Below are 24503 nucleotides of genomic sequence, written 5' to 3'. Positions count from 1 at the left end.
TTTTTTAAGATTATCACACCAGTTATTATTAGAAAGGGAGACACAGTAAAAACACATGTTCTTAATCATGAACTAAAGCAACCATCAGCAGCACATCCTCACTGAGCATTATCAGCCCTATTACTGACCAACTGCTCCAAGAGAAGTGGAGGTGAATAAGCAAAGATGCATCAAGAATGAAATGCAATAGAGGAACAAAATACTCAGAAATGAAACAACTGATAAAACTTCTTACTGGAACTTCTATCAGAATTACTCAGGACCAAAAGCAATTTCAATTTTAAGGATTCATAATGGTAGGAATTCCATTTTAACAATAAAAAAGTGATTTCTATGCAGAGCGATGAAGTCTAAATGCAATTCTAAACACAGTTATCCTAACTTTGTCAAGTGATTCCAGAGAATAAAGCAGCTCCCAGCTCTCTCTTGCCAGTTTGAAACTCTCTAATACTTCAACAGTTTTCAAGATCAGCCTTGTTTACTGTAATATGGCGACTTCTTGCCTTCCCAGAAGGATCCTCATCATTTGAGCTCTGCTTAGAAGTCAGTATAAAAAACAGAGATTAACTTCTTAGTCTATACTTATTTCACAGGACTTTAAAGTCACAGAAGTTCCACTGAACACAAGAAAACAGTTATGTATAGAGGTGCCATGGTCCTAGTTTAAGTGGCTTTAAGTGATTTTTCACTTAGCTTGTTTTAACGTTAGACCAGTCTGGTTTGCTACCAAGAACTCAGTGGCAGAGTGTGATGAACAGTATCCCAAACAAATTTATTCTGTTAAAAGAGGTGTACCACCACTGAGCTTCAGCCAAATTATCTGTTGAAGTACATACACACTTTATGACTCAGTTTAAGCCCACAGTGGCACAATGCAAAGGAAATCCTTGTATTCCCTTTATAGCAGAGAAATTGTATAAAACGGTGATTTTCTACCATTAAAGCAATAGATATATTGACAATTCCAATCATGAAAAGTCAATTACTTTGGAAGTTTACCTGTAGAACATCTGACTGCTAAAGCTACCTTCTTAAGTGCCTCTGCTGAACTCCTTCAAGTTAAAGCACTCACAGCAGTACATGTATCTACAGCAATTGCTGAGAAAATGGTTTTATTCTTGCTGGCTTTAGAAAAAAAAAAGTTTGAAAATTGTGGTCATAAACAGCTAATTCAGGGTAGCTTTAAAATATGTCTTTTACATCTATGTCAAAACCATTGTTGTCTAAATTCCAGTAGCAATGCCATTCTTGTTATGAATTAAAAAGTCTACAAAAGTTACCATTGTTTTTTTCTCTTCCTTCAGCAAGTTTTCTTTTATTGTGTATGTGTTTGTTATGATCAATATCTGCATCACCATAGATGTTGGGTACATCCTCGAGAAGAACCAGTGGAGTTTGGTTTGGAGCATTTGGACCTGGATTTAAAGATAAATTAATTCACAATTGCCCTAAATTGATCTGAAAGGTCTTATGCCTACAGCAAGCTGGGTTTTTTTTCCTTCACAAGTAATGACTATAATGCTACAGAAAATCTTAAATTAAATCACTTAAATTGCTTAAACTATGCTGGTAAAGCTATGGTTTCCTTAACGCAGCCATACAGTGATGGTCAGAGTGCATTTACCAGACATCACTAGAGTCTGACTGAGAGCTTCAGAATATTTTTGAATCCTTTTCTTCTGGAGCAGTCACAAGATATACTCAGGCAGCAGGTGTTCTCTGATCAAGCATTATTTGCTTTTATATAAGCACAATTATTCAACAGATGAACGGCACAAATGACTCTCAAGTTAACAGCCACAAATATGGCAAAGCACAACAGTATTCTCAAAACATTTCTGATGAGAAACCAAAGCAATATGCTGACAGGCATTGACCCCACAAAGAAGTTTGTGTATTTTATGACAAGATTTCCCTAGTAGGATCACTCAGTGTCAGCTTTGCCCCCACTGATTTTAGTAAACAGAGCTCATCTTCATTCCCAAAAGATAGAAAAGCCTCATTTTGAAACACAGAACACAATTTCTACTTTCACTGGTGTCACAGAACATCCAGTGGGATCTGGTACTTTTTATTTCACACCCCAGTGCTTAAGTTTCATTAGACATAAAATAGGAACAATACTTCTTAATCTCAACACTGATATGTGGTCACTACTGAGACAGCTTTCCTTCCAAAAACATTTTCTCCTTCTGCACAATCAAGCTGCATATAGATGTGCTAAGTTCAGTCAAAGAGAAATATAAAGGAAAGAGGATTCCTTTAATCGGTTTTCTCTTTCTGAAATCTCTGCCAGGTAAGACAGTAGTACAAACAAGTATTTTCAGTTTGTGCTTTTCTTCTATTTGCAGAAAGATATGAGACTAAGGCCTCATTCATAACTGCAAAGAACTAATTTGACAGTTTAGTAGAAGGACGATTCATTTCATCTCTAGACATAAAAAAACCCCTTGTATTAAGCTTTTCCCATCTACTCAAAAGTGACGTATGTAAGGAGTTCACTACAATAGAAGCTCCTGTTCGAAGAAACAGCCAATCTACTCTAACTAGCAAATATAGGTCAATAAATACAACCACAATAACCAGGTCAGTAAATACCACCATTTAAATTGCACCGACAGCACATTGCAATCACCTCTCCTGTACCATCGTGTATTCCACTGTGTCAGAATCTAACCTGTGTGAACTGATAATAGAGCCAAGACATAATGCAGAAGATTCATATCTATTTCTCATGGATGCAAACCACCATAACTGAGATGCTGGAAGAGTTTCACACTAGAACCTCCTAATAAGAGCTGCCTAATTCTAACACCTGAGAAGAAAAAATTGGGTTTTTCTTTTACTCATACTGACTTAAATGAATGCCAGCTAAGTGCTTTGCTTTCCAAACAAGTGTTCTCTTCTCAGCACCAGAAGTGCACTGTAGTCTTTATACCAAAGCCTTCAGTCCTAAAACAAAAGAAAATCCATTGTCATCCTTGACCGGGGATGCAGACCTCCTCTTACAGTACTGAAAGTTACACAGGCATACAAAGAGCAGTGTTGTGTTTTTCTGTCTGAGCTCTAGAATCTAAGCTTACAGAGTCTTTAATTGTTTTCTAGCAGAGAGTGTTATAAATAAACCCTCAAAATCATCAGCCCAAATAGCAACTCCTGCCAAGCCTGGAGGCAGCCTCAAAGTTATGAGAGGTGTGAATTGCCTTATTAATTTCTCAAGTCTCCAGAAAAGCAGACACAAATTATTTGAGAAATGCATTGAAAAGTTTTCCCTTGAGATGCTTCTTGCAAATCCACGCACATGAGAAGAGAGTCACAGATCTACAGGATTCTACATTTCTACAGTAAGCCCTCCAGAAAGAAGGAAGAAAAATTCTAATGATAGAAAAGATATGAAAGGCACTGAATACCACTGGACTTCAATGCTAAAGCAGAAATGAGTAAAAGATGTTTTGGAAATATTTTCCTGATTTCAGAAAATGACAGACACTATAAGAAAAGTTGCACCAAAGGAACTGCCCCTTGTGACCTCAGTATACATTCTTTTTCTGGTGGTATAGTCAGAAAATGTGAGCTTTGAAATACTAAATTGTGCAACTTAGGAACATTTTCACTAGCCCTTTACTTCCTTTCTTCTTTAACTTGGAATTAAGCAGCTAAAACTACATGCACACCTGAAGTATCCTCCTGCCCACCATAACCCTTCCTTCCTCTGGACAGAACAAAAAACTCGACTCTTAGTTAATTAGTTCCTGTATTTGTTAAAGTGACTCTATGTTCTTTGCATACCAGTTGCCATGTCATTTGTCCTCTGAACTTAGCTATCTACTGACATTTTTCAACTGATCACTCAACACTTTGTACAGTTGTTTAAAACCCATCATTTGTATTGACTTCTTCCTTCCTCAAATTTGCTCCATGCAGAAAAATGTGATGAAACTTATGACCACAACACACAGAATTAAAATTGTTATTTTGACATGAATCAATAATTGTAGTATTAATAAGTACTAATTACTTATGGTGACAATTGTTATTGATGCAAGGAATTTCCTATCACATTATTAAAAGGTGAAAATTCCTCTTTGTGATGCTGTTTATTTCAGTAAGTTCCAGACACAATGGAGCTTAAAAAACTTTCTTCAGCTTCTGGGCCACTCCTGAAAAGTCCAATCAATCCCAAAAGAAGCAATCCAAGGTGTTCCAAGCAATCTGGTATGTCCCAAATGCAGACGTGAGTGGGTAGGAAAATGCACAGGTAACACACATATGTTAAACATTCAATTTACAAATTAATTACAAATTAGGAGTAATATGCAAAACACACCTCAAAGATTATGCTTAAACTATATAAAGAAAGACAAGCTGGAAGCTTGTGAACGTCAGGAAATCTTTTCCTATTCGGCTTTTATTTGCTTAATTACAAATTTGTTGTATGTTCTCAATGCAAAAATATCTTCACTTATTTTGACTGAAGGAGAGCAGGAAAATGTCAGCTTCAAAGAAACAAAATCAGAGGAGGAAATGAAACAAACATGATGGTCATGGAAGAGTAGGAATCAACCCTAGGGATATTTCCCATAACGTGCTCTGTTACTTTTCTCCTTGCTAGACAATCAACTGCTGCTGGCCAAGGCTGAAACCACAGTGCTAAGATAGATTGATCTTTGGTCTGATCGACTACACATTTGTTATGAACTACTGTTGGTAAGGTTAATGGCTTGAGAGAATTATAACAACACATAAATGTTGCTCTGTGAGATGACAGTTTAAAAAGACTAATGAGAAAAGTTCTTTAAGATATTAGCAATGAAATCACAAAGGGCTCACTACAGAAGTTGAAACATTAGAAACTAACCTTGAAAGAGTGATGGCTGGATATTGCTGACATACTGAAAAGCATTTTTAAAGCAGACCAACATTGTGGAATACACTACTTGATTCTTATATTTAATGTGGGCTTCACTATCAAAGTTACTGATGTATCTGCAGAGATCTTTCATTCAATGCAAAATGTCACCGTAACGTCTGAAGGGAAGAGAGATAACAAGAGTTCAAGATGTTACACAGACTCTGCAACTAAAGAAAAGAATGCATAGTGAATATGAAAAAATCAGTGTTTCTGCTGAGGATATACCCCAGCATTAAGTGAATGGAGGCTGGGAATATATGCTAGTGAAATTTCACAAAACATTTACCATGTTTCTCTTCACTGAGGCAGATAGGGAAGGTCACCCCACAACACTACAGTGCTTATGCAGGAATTTCATCATCAAAAGTTGATTTTAGAGACTAATTTGAAAGTGCTCTCTAGAGCCATGTTTTTGCTTTACATTGTACAGTCTTGAAAGAAAAGCTGCTGTGAACTCACACAAAATGTTCGTGTTAAAATTATTCTTCAATGAGAATTGTTCTTATTAAGAATTAAAAAGCCAAATTGTCCATGAGGGGAAATACCCAGCAAAGTAGAGCTTTCTTACCTTCTTCCCTTATCCATTTGCCACTCACACCTCATTGCCACCACAGACAATATTTTAAACAGCCTCTCCCAAGGATCTGTAATCTGGGATGATTTCTCTGTGAGACCATCTATTACATATTTCTGAGAGCTGCGCTTGCTTGGAGACATAATATCAGAGGAATCTTGTGAGCCTAGGAAAACCAGCACATTTTTCTCTTCATAACAAAATCAAACAAACTGATTAATTTTCAAGAAGACATGTAAAAATTATGTTGGAGCTTTCAGGGTAACCATTCTTTACACAGAATGAGCAGCATTCATTTCTGCCTCTTTGTACAAGAGAGCTGATAGGCTGGATAAGGACATCTTGGAAATTTTGTCCCACCTCTCATGTGCTGAAGCATCATGAGTATCCTGACTAAGTAGTTGAAGCACCATTTTGGTATTTTGGAATCAAAGAACTAAGAAACACTTAATACTACTATTAATCCTTGTCTATGGGATACATTACATAAAAACAATGCATTTTTTTATTTATGGACATCAGCGATACTAAGACACATTCTAAGAAAGCTGGATTTTGTAAAAGTATTCTTACCTTGTGTCTTAGTTTAGGGCAAATTTGGGAGGAAACTTCTGAATAGGGTCCCTCTGGAAAGCAAACTTAAAAGGCTTCTCTCCCCAGACGGTCTGGGAAAAGAACTTCCTTGGAGAAAAGTGGAAAACCTATTTATTTAACAACAAAATGCCCACAAGCACAAAGAATGAATAATATGAAACAATAAAACCTCTCGCTGCTCCAAACAGAGATGGTAAACTTGAGAAAAAATTTTTGCTGTGGGTGGCTCAGCTCACTCAGTTCTTTATCAGTCCCAGTCCCTCTGGAGGTCTAGGCCCTGTGGGCTGCAGGTGCGAGCTTTCAGTGCTTTTCTGGGGTTTTCAGTCCAGAGCAGATTCAAAGAGTCACAAGAAAAAGGAAAAAAAAAAAAAAAAAAACAGTCCAGGGAACTTCTCTGTTTTAGCTAGCTAAAACTAACTAAAAAGGAAAAAAAGATCTCTGTCCCAGGCACCAGTCTGTGCTTCAGATGAACACAGTCCGGAGAGGAATGTCTAGGAGGAGAGCTGTTTTCAAAACAAACTTGGCGCTTCTTTGTTCCTTGCTTTGCTCTCAGAGCCAGTCTTAAAGGCACAGAACTCAATATACATCACAGACAGGACAGACGATTGGGGATACAAGCATCATAAAGTCACCCTAGGACACCTTGATATTGACTTTCTGCCTGTGTAGATGTAGTTATGTAATTAATATAAAATTCTGCTGCTTTATTCAGATATTTATATAACAAGCTGGCAGGAAGTCGTATAACAGGGTTGTTAATTATGAGAGGAAGAACATCACAAACTAAAATAGGAAACAAACAAAAAAGTCATTTAGGTTTGTCAGGTTTTTTGTTCTATTTCTCCTAGGTAAGGTTTCTCAATCAGCAATGGAAGCCGTCATCTCTGGCTGACCATATACCAGGGCGAAACTCCTATGAATGGCTCTAGGAGCAATTTGTACCATATGGCCAGCCTGGATGAACATGGCCTGAGCCTCTTCTGACTAAAGCAGTTTTCTAATAATAGTATCATGAAAGAAGTTTACTGAACTCAGAACCTTGACATACTAAAAAGTTCCACAGTAAAACAAGAACTTAAGTATTTTCTTACCAAATAATTTTCTAAAACAACTCACTGGAGATTCTTGGTCTTCAATACTTTCAGCATCTAATAATGTTTCTCCAAGGCCTACCTGTGTGAGCAGAGGTGAAAATCAAACAATGGACCAGTGGTTTTAGAAACTTTTGAACTGCAATTCAGTGGGGTTGAACAGTAATTCAGTAACAATTCTGTGGCAACAGCATGTGCAAGTCTCCAAATATAGTTAAACTACCCACACTTAATAGCAGGTGAAAAGCAATGTCAGAAAATAGCAAAACAAGACCAAGAGAAAAACTGTGCATCAAACTGTCAGTGAAGACATGCACAGACAGGTGAAAGCGATATATGACTGATATTCCTTTGTTTACAGAACAAAGGTGTAGTCGTGCATTTCTGTACCCGAGCAGGTGTTTCCATATAAGGAAGTGAAGCTAGAATTTTCTATAGCCTGCTCGCTGTAATTGGCTTGGTCCCAACACAGACACAGTGATAGGACTGTAGAAGTGCACCTCAAAGTCTAGTGTCCATCTCATTGGGCCAAGAGCCAAAAAAGCCCACCTAGACCATCGAGTACTAAAGGGCCTGCATAAGGGTACACGAGGCTTTTTGGGAGTGCCTTAGCCTGTGTAGCTTTGCTTGGTACACGGTGCTCGGCTTATCTCTTTTCATTTTGTAACGTTTATTATTTTTCCTGCTATTAAAACTTTATTTTACAAAGCATATCCTGGGAAGCCGTCTCGCTATTTTATTAAGCCATTTCTCCGCTGGCTGGACCCTCGGAGTTATCGGGAGATACCCCGATAAATGGCACCTTCGAACAGGGACTCTACATTAGGGTAACTGAATCGAAGTTTGCTGACAGAGAGCCCTCACGTTCAGCTAGGCCATTTTGCTCTTGGTTTCGTTTTTTTAAAAGCGAGCTCGTGGTGGTTTTTTTGGTCGTGAAAATAAAACCACATTTTTGGGTCAAAAAGGCTGAGAGGGAGCCTTTTGACTGAACCCCTATACCGGTGAGAGGGGGTCTTTGCCGGACACCGATTCTGGTACAAGGTGGATTACTCTTTAGAAGAGAGAAGCTACAGTCTAGCAGAGCTGGAGACAGAGAACAGCTAATCACCGAGTGACCTGAGAGAGTCGGAGACAACCAAGAGCAGCCGGGAGATCACAAGAGCCATTCTGGTGAGTGACAATGGGGACCCGGCAATCCGTAGAACAGCGAGACACCTTTTGTTATTTTAATTATAAACTGACTATTCAAGACTATAAGTTTGAGAGGAAAGAACTTAAAAAACTTGTGAAATGGGTCTATAAAAAGTATCCGAACACTAATACAGCTGAAACAGTAACAGTGGAATTTTGGGACAAGATAGGATTGAAGTTGTATAATTCAAAGAAAAAATCTGTGTTAAAATTAAGACCCATCTTTAAAACTGTGTTAGACTTTGTAACAGAAGAAGGCGAAAGGCTCAGCAGTGAAAAAACACTTGAAACTGCAGAAAGAGAAACCTTGAGAAAAGCCTCTAAAAGCAACCATAAAAAAGGAGCCCAGAAAGTAAAATGCAAAAAGGCTCCTGCTCACCTTAGACATGAAGATAAAAATCCAAGTTCTGATGCCCCAAGTCCCAGAAAAAACCGGTTTGATTTACTCCCGAGGAGAAGGCACGGGGCGGCTCAAAGCCCTCCCCCGAGCCGTCCTCAGACCCCCGGAGTGGGACCTGTGCCAGCCTTGGCCAAGCAGGCAGTTCCATTCCAACCGCCCTCCCCACCCCCTCAGTCACCTAGTACGAGATACGGGCGATCCCGGTCCGTTAATTTTGAGCGCGCGAGTTTTGAACAAAGCCCTGAAAGCGCGGGCTCACAGAACAATGAAAAACGTGGAATCCTCCCCATCTCTGAGGCAGAAGCTTCAGCTCCATGTGGGCGGGCTCAGTACAGCCCGACGCTGCGGCATGCTCCATCTGATGTGTCGCTCAGCTCCTCCCACTCCAGCACGGGAGGCTCCCCCTCCATGGGCGGTCCCAAGCCTCGGGCACCGCCCCGGGTTGCCACCCACAGCCTGGACAGACACGCCCTGGCTGTGAGGAGCGTGGGAACCGGATGTGACATCCCGGAACTTGCCCTCCCCAAGATGGCGGCGCCCATGCCGGAGAAATGTAAACAAACTCCGATGAAAAATCAGAAAGTTTCCCACACGTCCTGCAGTTTCTCTGATGATTCAGAGGATTCATCAGCCAGCATAGATCCCTGGCACAACATAAGGAAAGAAACCAGCACCCCAGAGCCAGCCCGGCTCTGGCAACAGGAGACCAAAACAAAACAAAAACAAGGACAGAGCAAGACTGAAGCAGTGAAAGTTTATCATCGTCTAAAACCCTCCAAGAAAACAGAACAGAGACAGCTAACAGTTCAATTCCAGCAGCCAAGATACAAAGTAGACTTCGTCCAAAAGAAGACTGTCATGAAAACCACCACAAGAATCCACCAAAGCAGCAGGCTCAAAATACCTTAAAACCCTGACCTATTCTTTTATTTTGCAGTTTTAACAAGAAACCCAGAACTTTGTAAGTTAATTTTTTCATTAAGATCTCAAAAAGACTACCAAGTAATTCCAAAACAAAAGGTTTTTCTTTTCTGTTTTGTCAATTAAGCAAGAAGATTGTAATAACTTGCCCAAAAAATTTATATTCCAAACTAATTATAAAAGCGAATTCCTAAATAATTTTTCCTTTACAGGAAAAGATTCTGCAAAAATATTTTGCTTGCTCATATCTTTAATTGAAATAGTTAATTCAAAATTCAAAAGTTTTTAAAAATAGCCCGTATAAATATTACAAAAAAAAAATTATTAAATTCATCTCTATAATTAAATTGAAAACCTTTCAAAATTCATACTCCTCTAAAAACAATTCGTTTTATAAATAAGCCAAGAAAATCTAAAATCTCATAACCATGTAGTAGAATCCTAACACCAAAAAATAAAAATAAGATTTTAAGAAAGTCTAAAAACTATATCTCAAAACCAAAAAAGAACAACTGTCTACATGTTTTTCAAAGTTCATATTTTATGTTTACAAATTTTTATGTTGCAAGTTTGGTAGAGGGAGCGAAGACCTCTCAAGAAAAAGTTCTAATCAATTGTAAAATTCACATTAAAATACTAATCTTTTTCCTTTTTTCTCAACAGCAACTGTATTGTGTCACATGTTAAAGCAAACACTAAACTCCTAAGTTTTATAGCAAATAGCAAGGTAACAGCAAACTTTTAACCATACATCAAAATACATCAGCTCTTGTAAAAAGTGTCGTATATATCTCAAAGTCAAATTAAGACAATTGTGCAACCATGCCCAAACTACCAAACACTAACTACACCATCAATAGCAGCAAAAGTTAACCCTCAAAATTAAAAACAAGTATCATGCAATATCAACCATTTAAACAATTCAAACAAATTCACTTGTCTAACCACACACTTTTTAACAGTTCTTAAAATTACAGAAGTTTTTCAACATATCAAATTTACCACATATTATAACTAATTCATTCAAAAGCCAATCTATTGTTAAAAGCACACAAATAGCTAAAAATGCTCTTTAAAAGATAAAAATGGGAAAGGGTGTAGTGCTTTCTATTATAGAAAGGTTGAACAAAGTTATATATATGTTTTTTAATCTCTCATATTCATAAAAATTCTGAAAACAAGACAAATTTTAGAGCCTGTCCTTTATGGCAGGGAGAGAGGTTTTGTTTGTCTCCACAGGTACAGACTCTAAGAAAGTTCCTGCAAAAGAAGTTGAGTCACAACTACAAAAGAAGAAAGGAGAGCAGAACACACCTCAAGAAGAGCATGCAAAAAGACCCAGAGTGACCACAGACTGTGTCTTCAAAAAGACTTCTGCATTTTGACACAACCCAGCACTATAGACACTGAAATACGTTTGAAGCAGAGACTTAAGTTTTATAAAAGTTGCACTGTTAAAATTTTTGAAGTTATTATTGTCATGTCAAAATTGTTCGTTGTTGTATGTTAAAAGTTATTGTCAAATCTTTATGTAGAAGAAAAAGAAAATATAGTTCACTTGAAAAAATCTCCCCAAACAAAAAGTAAAATAAGATTCATATGTAATTTGAGACTAAATATTAATTTTAAAGATTGGCTAATAAAAAGAAAGTACCAAATTTAGAATTTTGTAATCCATAAAACTATAGCTTAACTATAAACCAAATTGTTAAATAACAATAAGTTATTGACACAATCACAATTATGAACAAAAGTGAGAATTTTTTCAAAGTAACTATTTCTCTTTTTTTTTTTTTTTTTTTCTTTTTTTAATATGATTTTACAGGGTGAGATGTAGTCGTGCATTTCTGTACCCGAGCAGGTGTTTCCATATAAGGAAGTGAAGCTAGAATTTTCTATAGCCTGCTCGCTGTAATTGGCTTGGTCCCAACACAGACACAGTGATAGGACTGTAGAAGTGCACCTCAAAGTCTAGTGTCCATCTCATTGGGCCAAGAGCCAAAAAAGCCCACCTAGACCATCGAGTACTAAAGGGCCTGCATAAGGGTACACGAGGCTTTTTGGGAGTGCCTTAGCCTGTGTAGCTTTGCTTGGTACACGGTGCTCGGCTTATCTCTTTTCATTTTGTAACGTTTATTATTTTTCCTGCTATTAAAACTTTATTTTACAAAGCATATCCTGGGAAGCCGTCTCGCTATTTTATTAAGCCATTTCTCCGCTGGCTGGACCCTCGGAGTTATCGGGAGATACCCCGATACAAAGGATTGTTTTATTTGCTTCCATTTGTATTCTGCCCAATCCCTTCCTGGGTGGTAAGCTCAAGATACAGCAGTCTGAACTATTAGCCACAGTTAAACATGACTAAAAAGACCCATCCTCTCATTCAGGCAAAGGAAAGCACATTTCAGGAAAATCTCAAAAAAATGAGTGCCAATATCCTGAACAATTACTATGAGTTTCTCTTCTCTTACCCCATGTTGCACAACTGAAAGCAGGGTCTCTATTTGGGGTTGGAGATGGAGCAAACGCAGATACAACCAGTGTGGTTAAAACATACGTTCTCCCCGTTTATTCCCGAAATGGCTGGTTTTATACAGTGTCAGATAGTTTACAGTTGCAGGTGCATTTCTATTGGCATTCAGCATGAGAAAGAATGCAAACAATCTTAGTTTAAGGCAGCCACCGTGTTTCTATTCTAACTGTCCTAGCTAAAGCATGCCCACACCTTGACTTAATTTCTAACTGCGCCACAGGTTTATCTACTACTACATGGGTGCAAATCTGAGGCGTCGCAGGCCCAAATCTGAGGCCCAGTTTGGGATAGCTCAACCTTCATTCCATAAGACATCCTGCTCTTGCTACACACCACACTCTCTGGGAAATGCCGCAGAAGTAGAAGGAGCATTTCTGCCCTTTCTAATGTGTTAAAGCACTGCTCTGTTGCCTTCAGGAGCATTTCACACTGGACCCGACCAGGAAGGGTCTCAAATAATCCTTAAAAAAAAGAAAACATTTAACCTCTATCTGAATTGTAAAGATGACTGACAAAGCATAAAAGACCATCAACATCGCCTTGCTATGCTGAACAAAAAGGGATTTCTGTTTGCTTTTTCTGCTTTTAATACACATACCTGGAAAAAAAATCCGTTTCTTTCAGAGAAAACCAAATAAATATTTATCAGTAATAGTGTTTATTTGGGAAGGAACTTGAATTGACAACTAAGACTGCTAGTAAGTGAGGTACTCAAAACCCTAATACTTAAGTATTTGACATTTCAAGATGCTTTCATAAATTGTTCATTTATTTTTTTACTTACATTCTACTTCTACAATTAATACTTTCATTACTAAAATGTAGGGTTTTTTCAATTTAAACATCCAGTGAGACACTAAAAATAAACTCACATGTTTTCCCTGTACGTTTTATGTATTCACTCTGAAAAATAAACACAGCCCATGAAAAATCAAATGTTTTCTTAACTGGAATATTCTTAGAGCTTCTGAAGCACATATTCAAACAGCAGATTATAGTTTGTCAGATGTAAATCCTACTTTCAAAACTGCCTGTGGTTGCCAGCAGTGAATGCCAAGCCCTTCTGGACACCATTCATTTTTATATCCCTCACTACATAAATAAGAATTCACCCCATTTTTATGATCATGCACTGTTCTCTGCAATCTGTAGGACAATGATTTTTATGTCCCATTCCACTTATTTCCTACTGAATTGCTCTTCTATGCGCTTCTTGTTCTGGCAGACTAAGCCTACCTGCCGGGGCCGTTTCTACAGGTTAATAGGTCTTAAAGGTCCAAGAACATTTTAAGGTCTTATACAGAGTTGTTTATTACATGAAAGCGTATATCTGAAGGTGCGAGAGTCCTAAATGAGCGGTCTTACAATCGGTTATGAGTATAAAGTCTTGGAAATAAAATACCAGAATAAACAGTAGTCTTAACATGGAATTTAGCATAACATTCCAGCTTTAGGATAAAACAACCTCCAATTCCAGACCTCAAGCAGGGTTCCCGGCTGCAGGGATTGTAATAACAGGAAGGGGTCCCAAGATCACGAATCCCAAGCAGGGTTCCCAGCCGCAGGGTCACAGTGGCAGAAAAGGGTCCCAGGATCCCGAATCTCAGACAGGGTCTCCAACCGTGGGGTCACTGTGTGTGGTAGATAAGGACAGAAGCCCGGAAGATATCAGATGTCACGGAAAGATAAGGACCCCCCGCCCCCCTCTGACGTAGTAAAGCCCCCTTTGACTATTTAACACCACGAGGTAAAGGAATAAATGCCATTTTAGACCATCCATCATATCGATGCCAGTGTGTCTGTGGACCGAGTTACCCGGGAGAGGCCGGGTTGTCGTGCTGCTTTCTGGAACCCAGGTCGCCTTGCCTTCTATCGGAAGGCAACATTCTGGTGCCAAAACCCGGGAAGAAAAAACCCTCGGGAATTGGGGTTTTCGCCTAGACAGAAGCAGTGGCCAGGGCAGGAAAGGAAACCTGACCCTAGCGGACGGGACGCCGTCGGACCAGACAATGGAAGCCATAGGGAAGGTCGTAAGTTTGATTTATAAACAGTGGGGAATTAAGTGCAAGCTCAGGGATTTTCACCTTGCTATTGCAAGATTATTAGAGCTTGGGGTGACTGAGCGCCCAGTAGAAATATTACATTAGGAGGTGTGGGGGAGATGCACGGTCGCGCTAGCCGAGGATACAAAATCCTTGAGCAGCAGCAAAAGTCTCAAAGCATGGGGAAAGGTCGAGCAAGCCCTACTCAAGGCGCTTGAGGAACAGGAGTTCTGGAGCGCCGCACGAGTGTGTTTGCTAGCTACCCCCAAGCTGGGGATAGGAGCCACAACGCAAACAGCGTCTCAACGTGATTTGTCTGAGGGTGGGGATCTGAGGGAGCCAGGCGGGTTTCCCCACTCCCTGAGCCTGAGCCCGAACCTCCTGGTGCCCACTGAAAATCCCCCGACCCTTCTGCAGAACCCGTCAGGTCCCCCCTCGCCCACGGAACCTTCCCAAAAATCCGCGGGCTCCCCATCCATCTTGTCGCTGCCAGCCAGCATTTCGGTGCCCGAGGCGCGGCAGCACGCACGGTTTTTCTGGGAGGGATTGGTGAGTGAGGCCAGAGATGCCAAAAACGCGGCTAGAGAGGAGACGCAGGTAGCACCCCCGCCATACGCATTTGAAAATGGCGCCGGCCGAAGGGAGGGGTGGGGCCTGGATATCCTCGGTGGGGAGAGCCCCGAGCGGCGGGTGTTTGCTGATGCACATGCGCGGGAAAAAGACAGAGAAGAGGGAGAAGAGCGCATGCTCAGACAGGAGCCGCAGACTTTTGCTGACGCATACGTGTGGCAGGAAGGGAGAGAGTGCATGCTCAAAGTGGCACCGCGGCTTTCCGTGGGCGCGCACATGTGGGAGAGCAGCAGAGAACGCATGCTCAGTCTGGAGTGGCGTGCTTTTGCAAACGTGGGTGCGTGGGAGAGCGGCAGAGAGCGCATGGCCAATCGGGAGCCGCGCTCAATGCTGCTTCCATTTAAGGGAGAGACCTTCCCCCCCGGGAGGCAGGGCAAGCCCAGGGGGCGGGAGCAGCACCACCCCCAAAGGAAGGGGCGGGGTCAGAGCTGCACAAAACGGCACGGAAGCCCGGAAGTGAGCTATCAGTCTACTTCCGACTCTCAGTCAGACACCACCAGCTCCAGCAGTTCGGGAGAGCTGACGGAAGATAGCTGGGACTCGGAAACGGAAAGGGAAAAGCCGACGTGGTTTAAAGCGAAAACGAATAAAGCTTTGAGCCATTCCAAAAAGGGTTCACAATACGAGCCAGCCCAGTTCACTGACTGGGGAAAGATAAAAATAGCTTGTGCTGAGTGGGCTCCTGTGGGCACAGTGCGAGCTTTCCCTGTGAGAGTTACCAGGCCAGAAGGGAACCAGCAGAGAACACATACGCCAGTAAACCCCAAAGATGTACAGGCAATTGTTAAAGCAATTTCAGAGAAAGGGATTAATTCAGCCATGGTCTCCACACTCGTGGATGGCCTTTTTTGGCAATTATGATTTGCTCCCCTTTGATATTAAACAAATAGGCCGCATGATTTTTGACGGCTCAGGTATGATTGTTTTCAAACAAGAATGGAAAGATAATTGCACAAACTTACTGGCTCAGGCTTCTAGGGCAGGACAGCCACTGCACAGCTCCAGCTTGTCCAAGGTGATGGGAAAACATGACAAGATGATAACCCCTCAGCAACAAGCCGCAGACCTGCAGGCTGAGGAAGTCAGGGCCACCACCCAGGCCGCCAGGGAGGCCATTCGTGCCTCATCCTGAGTGGTGGCCAGACCATCCCCATGGTCCAGCATAAAACAGGCAGAGAGTGAAAGCTTCACGCAGTTCGTGGACCGCCTCCAGGCGGCAGTAGATTCGTCTACCCTGCCTGCAGAGGCGAGAGGCTCCGTGGTAGCTGATTGCCTGCCCCAGCAGTACAATTCTGTTACCAAAGACATTCTGCGTTCCTTGCCGGCCGGAGCCAGCCTCGCTGACATGATCAAACGTTGTAAAAGAGGAGCACCAGACACCCATTCAAGCAGCCGTCCGTACCCTAACCAGTGCGATAGCATGTTTCAAATGTGGTCAGGAAGGCCACATCGCAGTGAGCTGTCCCCAGCCATCACAGCCATCCCCAGCAGTGCCCCCACTCCAAGCGCGATCGAGAGGGCCCTGTTGGAGCTGTGAGAAGAAAGGACACCTCATTAAAGACTGCAAGTCCTGGCCTCAGGGAAACGGGAAAGGGAGGGGGCGTGCAGGCCATACCCAGCCTCCTCCCACTGCGAATGCAAGGTGGCCCATCTATGCCAACCCCCAGTGGGGCGGGGAACCCTCATACCCCATGCCCCCACAGGGGACAGCCAGTTTTGCACCCCCAACAGCGACACATTTACAGAATTTTGCAACACCGCCAGCGGCGCCTTCGTACCCACCGCAAACCGCGCCTGTGCCACAGACCCAGCAGGGGTTGCCCCAGAGCGGGACCCCTGGGTGGCCCTGGCCATGAAAATAGGGAAGGAGCCCCTGATGATTTGGGGAACGTGCCGCCTTTAGGGCAGCCGGGACCCCCACATCATAGGGCTTCAGTTTTGGGGGGACACCAGATCGGACTGTTCGATAATCCCACAAGCATATTAGCCCCGGCATTGGCAATTTAAAGAAGTACCTCCAGTGAATGGAGTGGGAGGGCAAACCCGGGCTTGGAGAAGCACCCAGTTAGTGGCTATAACACTTCACATGGAAAAGGGACCAGAACAGACAGTAGCAATTTACCCCTACATTTTGCAAAATTCCCCACCCTTGATAGGAAGGGATGTCTTTGCTATGTTAGGAGTCAAGATCACAAATTTATCCTGAGGGCCACTGCCGTGCACCCACCGCTGCCAATCAAACTGACTTAGAAATCATCAGACCCTGTATGGGTTGAGCAGTGACCCCTGTCAAAGCCTCGAATAGCAGCCTTGCTGGAACTAGTCAACTGTGAGCTGCAAAAGGGTCACATAGAACCCTCCACCAGCCCGTGGAACACCCCCGTGTTTGTAATCCCCAAGAAGTCTAGAGAAGGTTATCACCTTGTCCACGACCTCAGGGAAGTAAACAAGACAATTCAACCTATGGGTCCTGTTCAGACACTGCTGCCCATGAACTCAGCCATCCCCGAAGGGCAGCCATGCGCAGTGCTGGACACCAAAGACTGTTTCTTTTCGATACCCCTGCACCCCGAGGACAAAGAACGATTCGCCTTTTCAGTCGTGTTCCCAAATGGTGAGCGACCCAGCCTCCGTTTCCAATGGCGCATGCTACCACAGGGTTTTGTGGACAGCCCTACAGTATGCCAAATCACTGCGGACAGAGAACTGATGCCAGTCCGACACTCCTACCCTGCTGCAACCATCATTCAGTACATGGACAATGTCCTCATCGCCGCACCATCAGCAAGCCAAGTAGATCAGTTAGTGTCCACAGTCACGAAAACTCTCCAGGCCAACGACTTTGAGATCAATAGCACGAAGATTAAAAGAGGACCCTGCGTGACTTTCCTGGGAGTGGGGATCACAAACTCCTACGTGACCCCACCCAAGGTGAAGGTGCGCCGAGACATCAAGACGCTCCATGACATGCAGCGACTTGTAAGATCTCTGCAGTGGCTCCACAACATCATCCTGATCCCTCCCGAGGTCATGGACCCCTTGTATGACCTCCTGAAAGGAAAGCACCCCTGGGAACCCAAGGAGCTGACTCCGCAAGCAGAGAGCTCCCTCGACTTCATCGAACATCAGATGTCTACTGGCACACTCGCCAGGTGGAACCCAGGCGTGCCCCTTGATCTGTACGTCCACTTTACACCGAAGGGAGGAGTGGGAGCACTGGCCCAAGGACCTTCCGAGAAGCCCCAGCTGATCCAATGGGTGGTCCTTGGAAGACCAGCTCGTGCATTTTCCCCGGGAGTCGAATGCATCGCCAACCTCATCATGAAAGGCAGGAAACTCACCTTGAAACACCTGGGAACGGAGCCGAAAAGAATCCACCTTCCCTTCCGCAAGCAGCTGACCACGGAGTCAACCGCAATGTCGGAGCACCTGGACCTTGCTTAATAAGTTTTTACAGTTCACTTGGGCACCCACCAGCTGTAACAAACCCTTCTTCAGGACAAGGTTCTATCGAAACTATTATAGAGATCCTGTACGTCGGACATACACTGACTATAACATGACCATTTTGCAGCCAGATCACCCTAGTTGGGCCACAGGCAGGACGTGGTCAGTAGTCCTCCAATCGTCAAAAGAGTGAGTGAATGTGCAAATTATCAGGCTCCAGCCACCAGCGCTCCGAGCGGTCGGACCCAATGAAGTTATTAAAAATGACTCACTGAAAGGGAAAAGCACAACCCACCCCAAAGCCTTGCCCACAAAGGTCACCAATACCCCGACCGGCTATGCGGATGCCCTCCAGATAGACCGCTTAGCCGTGTCTGACCCGAACCCTATTTTTCGCATGCTAGAAGCTACCTTTTCATCCTTGAATGAATCCAACCCGAACCTAACTGATTCCTGCTGGCTTTGCTATGATGTTAAACCTCCTTTCTACAAAGGAGTTGCTTTAAACATCCCCTTCAGTTACTCCACAGCCGATGTCCCTCACCAGTGCAGGTGGGACACTCCCTGCAGAGGAATCACTCTGAATCAAGTCACGGCCCAGGGCAAATGCTTTGGCAATGGCACCTTAGCAGAGCAGAAAGGAAATGTTTGCACCAAAGTTGTCAAGCCTGACAAAAAGATTAATAAGTGGGTGATCCCATCTGCATCCAGGATGTGAGTTTGTCAGCAATCTGGGGTGAGTCCTTGTGTGTCCCTTGCCAAATTCAGTGACTCTGACAAGTTTTGTGTCCAAGTTCTAATTGTTCCTAGAGTCCTGTACCACTCAGACGAGGAGGTGTGCCAACTTTTCGAGGAACCCAGCAAGCTCCACAAAAGAGAAATAATAACAGGTGTAACTATCGCAATGCTGCTCGGCCTGGGAGCAGCCGGCACAGCCACAAGTGTCTCGGCCCTGGTGACCCAACACCAAAGACTTTCCCAGCTGCAAATGACCATCGATGAAGATTTGCAGAGGATCGAGAAATCCATCTTCTTTCTAGAGAAATCAGTCTCCTCACTCTCAGAAGTTGTCTTGCAGAACAGGCGAGGGCTAGACCTCCTGTTCATACAGCAAGGAGGCTTGTGTGCCACCTTGAAAGAAGAATGCTGCTTTTATGCTGATCATACAGGAGTCGTTAGAGACTGGCCCAGAGAAAGAGAGACAAGGAAGCCCAACAGGGTTGGTTCGAGTCCTAGTTCAATCAATCGCCGTGGCTCACCACCCTAATTTCCACCCTGATAGGTCCACTGGTGATGTTGCTTTTAGCTCTCACCCTTAGACCATGCCTGCTAAACAAGCTGGTCTCAATTGTTCAAACCCGCCTGGAACGGGCCAACATTCTATTTAAAGGCCAACAACAAATGCTGTAAACCAAACTGTGAGCATTGCCAGTCGCGAAGTTTATCTAATGAAATTTACTCAGGTTTTCCAAACCCCTTCCTCTTATTACGTTACTACTCTGTACCCCATCTTAATGCCTATGTTTATGACTACCTCATTTTTTTGTGGGCGGGGGGGGGGGGGGGGGGGAGGTGTGTGTGGTAGAAAAGGACAGGAGCCCGGAAGATCTCAGATGTCACAGGAAGATAAGGACCCTCCGCCCCCCTCTGACGTAGTAAAGCCCCCTTTGACTATTTAACACCACGAGGTAAAGGAATAAACGCCATTTTGGACCATCCATCGTATCGATGCCAGTGTGTCTGTGGATCGAGCAACCCGGGAGAGGCCGGGTTGTCGTGCTGCTTTCTGGAACCCAGGTCGCCTTGCCTTCTATCGGAAGGCAACAGGTCACAATGGCAGAAAAGGGTCCTGGGATACCACATCTCAGACAGGGTTCCCGGCTGCAGGGTCACAGAGGCAAGAAGGGGTCCCGGGGTCCCAAATCCCAAGCAAGGTCCCCAGCAGCCCCAAACAGAGTTCCGGGGCAAGCGCCGCAAGGGGGAAAGGGAAGGGAACCTCAGGGCCCTGATCCCAAGCGACAAAGACTACAATAGATGGTACCTTTAAAATCCCATTTCAGCTCCCTGGCATGGTTTGTTCCTCAGGCTGCAGAAGGTGGAGATTGGATCGATAGATTGGATTGATTGATTGATACCTCCACTTCCAACCCAGAGGCTTTTTATCCATAAGTTACAAATGCATATTCATATCTTTATCTACACACTACCCAATCTAGGTGCAATTTTCTAAGTTTGTAAAACTACGAAAAACTACGAAAAGCAGTATCAAAAACCTACGCATATAGCATATCTATCAGTGCAAAAACTCTGTCTTGCTAGCGTAAAAGTTCGGTCCTGTTGTGTGAAAAACTTTATCTTAACATACGTGAGAAACTTTATCTTATGTGAAAAATAGGGTTATTTAATTCATGTTCTATAGATAATTATAAGCTAGAAACTGTAATATATTGTATAAAAGTATGTGTACGTGCTCCACCCGCGTGCCTCACAGATTTCCGTGGAGCACCTCTCCTGATCTTCCCAGTCCAGAAATAGAAGGTGAAAATACAAGGCACTAATGCTGTCAGAAGAAGACAATGAACATTGACCAACGTACACCCTGCCTATGTGCAGCGAAGATCACCTAAGAGCAAGGACTTACTCTGGTCACTAGCCTACGTGCGGCAAAGTCATCACACGCCACGGCCGTTAGATTACCTCAAAGCAAGGATTTACTCTAGTCATTAGCCTACCTGCGACAAGTCATCACACATTGCTACAGCTGTTAGATTACCTCAAAGCAAGGACTTACTCTAGACATTAGCATTTGAATATGGACCGAGAGACTTTTTCAGGGCTTAGTGTAAACACTTAATTGCCGGTGCTTAACAGAAACAATGGGAAGAGTGCTGCCGAAAGGGAAATAAAGCGTATTTAAACTGAGCCCCTAAGCGGGCGAATTCGTGTACCCAGCTAGAGACCAGACTGCCAGGCTCTGTGTCTAAGGGTCACCCTTGGCTCTTTTTCCCGCGAGAAACTGTCAAGTAGGTATCGCTGTTGGAGGGGGGGGGGGGGGGGGGGGGGAGGGGGGTTGTTGCTTAAAATTCTGTGATTTGGTTCCAAATTTTGTGATTTGAATTTTTAATAAACCAAATTATTGAATTTGGTAATAAATTGTCCTGGCATTTATAACATCTTATTTGCGCAAAATTCATACCAAAATTTATAAACAGTACTCTATTTTTGTTATGTCTAAACTCTATCACTAGGCCTGAAGTTCTGAACTTCTACACTAACAGTTAGGCACTCAGGCTATGTGAAGCTTAAAACTGAAGCTTAAATCTCTGCTTTATGTGTGTGTGGCTTTATATATTTTAATTTTTCTAAAGGTTTTAATTCAATCCCTGCACTTCTCACTCTGTGGAGGATCCATGGAAACATGGACTCCAACACCTACCCATATCAGAGACAAAGCAATGGGAATCAGCTTGTCGTGTCCCTTTGTTTTCCTAAGCCTAACACACCAAATGAAGTCTCTAAGGCTGAATTGAGGGAAAAAACCAAACCCTGCAGTCCACAGGCAAAGTTAGAAAAACTCACAATTTATTTGTCAAACTAGGTAAATCAGAGGACTTATTTTAGATTACTTCAGAATGGAATCCTTACCTCTTAAAAACTGTGTCTGCTTGTCCTGGGAGTCATTCCTTAATGCTGATGTTATAACACTATCTCCCTCCATACAGCAGGTTGGTCTGGAAAACTCACAAACCTGTAACAAAGTTTAAGGCAAGGAATGTACAGAGATATCAAAATTTGTCTCAAAGACAAAACCTTCCCATAAAAGTATGTGTTTGAACAAAACAGAAAATAAAACCTTCCTTTTTACAGTTTATTCCTAATTAATTAGACCTTTTGTGCAGTCAAATGCAATGCAAAGCTCCCAAGCTGCCACAACAGCCATAATCAGGAGACGTACTTTAACTAATAGTAATTCTAATAAAGGGTTTTCTTTTGTTTTTTTACCAGCAAAGTCAGCGCAGTAGCCAGTGGCCCCACCCCTCCCCGCCTCCATTGGCTGAGCTGCCTGTCAGTCAGGCAGAGGCACAGTGAGCTCACAGCCGAGGGGCGCTGGCACCCCGGTACTGAGCGTGTGCGAAAGCAGCGGAGCTCACTTGTATGTTGAAATCGGCGGGGTAGAGCCAGACCTTGGCCGCCCAAAGGTCCCCCAGCACCAGCTCCAGGGCCCGCTTCACCAGGAACTCACAATCCCCCTGTGACGACATCTTGCAGCCCCAGCCGGGCTCTGCCGCACTTCCACCCCAGCCTGGCATGGCATGGCGCAGTGCGGAGTGCCCTGGCTGGAAGGAGTCTCGGAAGCGATTGCTCGTCTGCTGGGCCGGATGGAGTTAAATCACTGGTCAGAGCGTCAGTGGAGCGCTGCCTGCCTAAAGCTCCTGTTGCTGAAAGTCAAAGCCCGCTCTGAAAGTCCAAGGCATGGCTGCCTGGGCTTCTATAAAGTTCTTAGAGTCCACTACTAGAGTCACTACAGGCAAATGCAAAGGAAAAGCAGGACCTTTCACTACACATGTGCATCCACCATTCAGCAGCTTGGAACTGAGTCTTGCTTCTTATCATTAGGTTGTAGTGTTAGGACACTTGATTATAAACACAAGCCTTTATGTTACTTATGAAAAGAACAGGGCTTATGCCTTTATTAATATTCAGCTCTTTATTAAAGTTATCATCTGGGTGGCAGAGTCCGACAGGAGTCTCTCACGCTGCTGTAGCAATACGAAGGAGAAGGTACTGTTCCAGTTCAGCACTCAGCTGCAAACAGTAGGTGCCGAGTCCTTGTTCCCATGGGAACAGCTAGAAGCTCTCTCTGGTCAACCATCAGAAGGCAGAGTGGTGGAGGTCTGTCACTGAAGAGCGGAGTAACAGATGTCAGCTCTTTACCCTCAGGGAAAAACCTCGAGAGTTCCTTGCTCTCTCTCTGTCTCTGTCCCTCAAGTTGGCCTAGTCCCCACGCCCGTCAGACTCTTAATAGATCATGGCGAGTTCTCAAACCAGGTCAGGGGGTGCGTCCACCTTCTCCTCGGCGAGAGCATCTCCTGGATCTTTCACCATGTCCAGTCTTCCATCTTGGGGTGCCTTTCATCCCTAAAGAACTCTCTCCCAGCGTGCTGTGTGTTCGTCTTATTTGCATATGCCTTCCTCAAGTAGGCAGTGGGGGGAGAACTAGGCAAGCTCTGATTACAGTAGGCACAGCTAGGACAATCAACTTGCTTTTAACATGCTAATTCAGGAATGCAGGACTGGCAGGATGGCTGCCCAGCCCCGCCAGGGACGGGGGTCGCCTGTCTCTGAGGCACCGGGGCACCGACGCCTCCCATTGTCCCCTCCAGAGCCCCACAGAACCATGCTTGGCACTTCCCTCCCGCTCCCAGGTGGCCGGCAGGGCTGCCGCTTCCCGGGGGGCAGGGGCTGTGACACCAGCAGCTGCAGTGGCTCCGGGCAGCCACCAAGGCATCTCCTCAGGGCAGGGCCCCGCCTATGGCGGAAGGGGTCTGGCAGTGATGGGGGCAGCGGCAGCTGTCTCAGGAGTTCTAGAGACATAACCCTGCCACCTCTTGGGCCACGGCAGCTACACAGGGGCAGCCTTTGGAGCATCCACACTCACTGAGAATTCGTTCATAACAATTCCTTCCTCTATTTCTTTGATTGGGCTGAAGCACGCATCAATTTGCAGTTTTTTCCTGGGCATTCTCTTAGTAGATGCTGCTTTGGCCTTTTCTTGAGAGTTAATTTTAGGTCTCCTGGTCTCGCAATTGCTGTCTAGGTAGAAGAGGCGGCAGGTGGTACTGTTGGGTCTGGTCCGGCATCAGGGGGAGGTACTGGTCCTTTAATTCCGGTAACATGGGTCCGACTTCTTTCTGGAGTTTGCACTGCGGTATGTGTGGTGAGCAACACCTGGAAGGGACTTTCATATTTGGGGTTACTTAATTAATACTCAGTCTCTGGGACTTATATTGCGGGCACTGGTATCCAGAGGGGAAATTCAGACTCTTTCTTTCTGAGACTTTCTAGTGTTTTCTTTAAGGTTTCAGAACTGCAGAATTTCAGAATCATTAGGCTGGAAGACAACTCTAGGATGAAGTCTAACTTAACTCTAACTCTAACTGAACAATG

General features: G+C 43.7%; 1 protein-coding gene across 1 annotated transcript in view; it reads right to left on the bottom strand.

The window, feature by feature from the left end:
- LOC134563380 (uncharacterized) overlaps positions 1-22597 on the bottom strand; it is a 39327-nt gene extending 16730 nt beyond the window's left edge. The window contains 12 exon segments of the mRNA XM_063421265.1: positions 383-458; positions 460-541; positions 1287-1415; positions 4859-5028; positions 5481-5652; positions 6723-6863; positions 7172-7253; positions 12155-12168; positions 12546-12677; positions 21981-22043; positions 22046-22083; positions 22431-22597. Coding sequence (XP_063277335.1) covers positions 383-458; positions 460-541; positions 1287-1415; positions 4859-5028; positions 5481-5652; positions 6723-6863; positions 7172-7253; positions 12155-12168; positions 12546-12677; positions 21981-22043; positions 22046-22083; positions 22431-22597 — 1266 coding nt within the window.
- Between the last annotated feature and the right edge of the window lie 1906 nt (positions 22598-24503).

This window comes from Prinia subflava, chromosome W (assembly GCF_021018805.1).
Source record: "Prinia subflava isolate CZ2003 ecotype Zambia chromosome W, Cam_Psub_1.2, whole genome shotgun sequence".
Classification (NCBI taxonomy): Eukaryota; Metazoa; Chordata; class Aves; order Passeriformes; family Cisticolidae; genus Prinia; species Prinia subflava.
This window is presented reverse-complemented; position numbering and strand designations above follow the sequence as displayed.